Consider the following 2634-nt stretch of genomic DNA (forward strand, 5'->3'; position numbering starts at 1 on the left):
ATCAATATGATGAAACTCTGACGAGTTGGGATTTTATAACGTCTTTTTCATATTTCATTTCTAAGGAACGAAATTATATTTAAAATTATTTATCCATTCTCATTGATAGATTATTCCAAGTGAACCCCAATGGTTCCTATTCATCCCTCTACACAGTCTATACAGCTGACATCCAAGCAATCCTAACACTATCCTCACCACGTATGCCGATGATACATGTGTGCTCGCTGTTAATAATAACCCATTAATTGCATCCCAAACCCTCCAATCCCATATCACAGCCCTCGAAGAATGGTGTCGTAATTGGAGGATTAAAATAAATTCAAACAAATCCCATCAAATCACCTTTACCCCTACGTAAACCTACCGACTGCCCTACAATTTCATTTAATGATGTTATTCTTACCTCTGTCGAACAGATCCGCTACTATGGACTACATTTGGACAAATGATTAACCTGGAATCCTCACACAAGACTAAAAAGATAGGAAACTGCACGTCGATTTCGACTATTATAGCACTTACTAGACAAACGGTCCAAATTTCCAATCCATTACTAAAGACTGATCTACATGACTATTATAAGGTCTATCTGGACATACGGAATTGAGCTATGGGGATCCACTAAACCATCTAATTCCTCCCGAATTCAATCCTTACAGTTCAAACTTCTTAATGCTCCTTACTTTGTCACAAATCAAGTCATCCATCAGGACCTCAATGTCCCCTATGTTGTTGATTTGGCCAGAACCAGATACCAATCCTTCCATAATAAACTTCGCAACCACCCAAACCAACTCGTTTCTAACCTGGCTTCTCCTTCACTACCTAATGATCCTTCTAGGCGTCTGAAAAGAAGATGGCCTCGAGATCTTCTCCATTAGAAGTGTTTTTGGAGTTCTATCAATGGGTAGATTCTCCACATGTTTGTATCGTGTCATAATATCACTGCAAATTTACTTGATGTGTATATATGTATACAGTTGTAAATAACAATAAATAAATTATAAAAAAAAAAAAAAATGTTTTGTCAACTGCGAGGTTGTTGAACTATTTGTTCGTAAATATGAAAAAAGTTGTTATAAAGCTGCACAGTATGACTGATAACTTGATTTCAGTATTTCGCTTTCGCGTTTTTTCGGGCCAAGAAAATGAAAGAATAATATGTCGTAATTTTTTCCTAATCTATCAATACCTCGCTGAGTACGAATCTTACTGAGATGCAGATATACGGCTTATCTACCTATCTAGAGTATGGGAAAATATTGTGATCGTGAAAAATTTCGAATTCGAGTTTTCAACGGAAATACACATTTGAATATTGTATTTGCACTGTGTCTGTGAACAGTCGCGATCGTCTTGTCGGCCACCCCTGGTCTCTAGTATAAGGTTGTTCTGTTGATAACTATAAGGTTGTTCTGTTGATATCTGTAAGGTTGTCCTGTTGATGTCTATAAGGTTGTCCTGTTGGTATCTATAAGGTTGTCCTGTTGATAGCTATAAGGTTGTTCTGTTGATATCTATAAGGTTGTTCTGTTGATACCTATAAGGTTGTTCTGTTGATATCTATTTCGTGTTAATTAAACAACATTATAATTGGCTGGATTTACCTATTGCGTTGTGCAGAGGCCTGCCCGTCTTGGAGTCCCATGCGACCGTCGTCTCCCTCTGGTTGGTGATACCGACGGCTTTGACGTTGCTAATGGTGAACCCGCGGTCTTTGATGTGCCTGGAAACTTCTTCCATGGTATCCTTCACCGCTTCCAGGATGAGGATGGGATCCTGTTCTACCCAGCCCTCCTTCGGGCAGATCTTGGGAATGGGTATTTGATGTACGGCAACCATTCTGGAAGTCCGCATGGAAAACACCTGTAGGAAAACCAGTTCATATTACTTGAAAATTAAATTATAAATGAAAAAATCTTCTAATATTAATTGTATATCATGTGGGCCGTTTAATCGAAGGACATATGAGTTTTGTTAAGGGGCCTCTACATGTTGGCCAAGCCATGGCGAACTCAGACATACGCTAGCATGTGTATGGGTGGCTTGGCTTGGTTGGCCTAGGCTCGTTGCCGATCCGTCGAGAGTCGGTTTTTTGGCCACAGATCAAAGGGGTTCGTGAGAGCGCTCGTGTAGCACCTCCACTATTGTTCTATGTCTAGTTGCAACTGAGAGCTGTTAGGAGGTTAAAGGTGTTTGATGGTACTTTTTATAATAAGTTTTAATCTTATTTATTTATATTTAATATCCTTTCATTTTCTTTTTTTGTAATAAAAATAATACAATCCAAGTGCAATGACTGAAACCACTAGTACGTCCACCATGCTTGCCTCTCTGAATAACACCGACATGTGGATGGTCCGCTCTTTGATTGCCGAGCATTTGTACGAGCCTCCGATCCGTGGCGAGCGGCCAACATGTGGATCCACCTTTATGTTCACTGAAAACATTAGTGGTTAATTAATTCAAATATATTTTCTTTTAGATCATTCATAATGACTCTTCATATAAAAAAAGAAAATTGTTTGGAAATCATACGACCCGGGAAAAAAAGTTGGCCTAAAAATTTCTTAGGATCATCATTGGACTGAGGACAAAGCAAGACAAAGAAAAAAAACTTTATATATAATT

General features: G+C 38.5%; 1 protein-coding gene across 1 annotated transcript in view; it reads right to left on the minus strand.

Annotated features, from left to right (window-relative positions):
* Nucleotides 1–1869, minus strand: part of LOC106679936 (Glycerol kinase 1) — a gene marked incomplete at its 5' end in the record, with an annotated part of 25547 nt that extends 23678 nt beyond the window's left edge. The window contains 1 exon segment of the mRNA XM_067049789.1: nt 1611–1869. Coding sequence (XP_066905890.1) covers nt 1611–1869 — 259 coding nt within the window.
* Between the last annotated feature and the right edge of the window lie 765 nt (nt 1870–2634).

This window comes from Halyomorpha halys, unplaced genomic scaffold, assembly GCF_000696795.3.
Source record: "Halyomorpha halys isolate HHAL.00 unplaced genomic scaffold, Hhal_1.1 Scaffold234.1, whole genome shotgun sequence".
NCBI classification, from domain to species: Eukaryota; Metazoa; Arthropoda; class Insecta; order Hemiptera; family Pentatomidae; genus Halyomorpha; species Halyomorpha halys.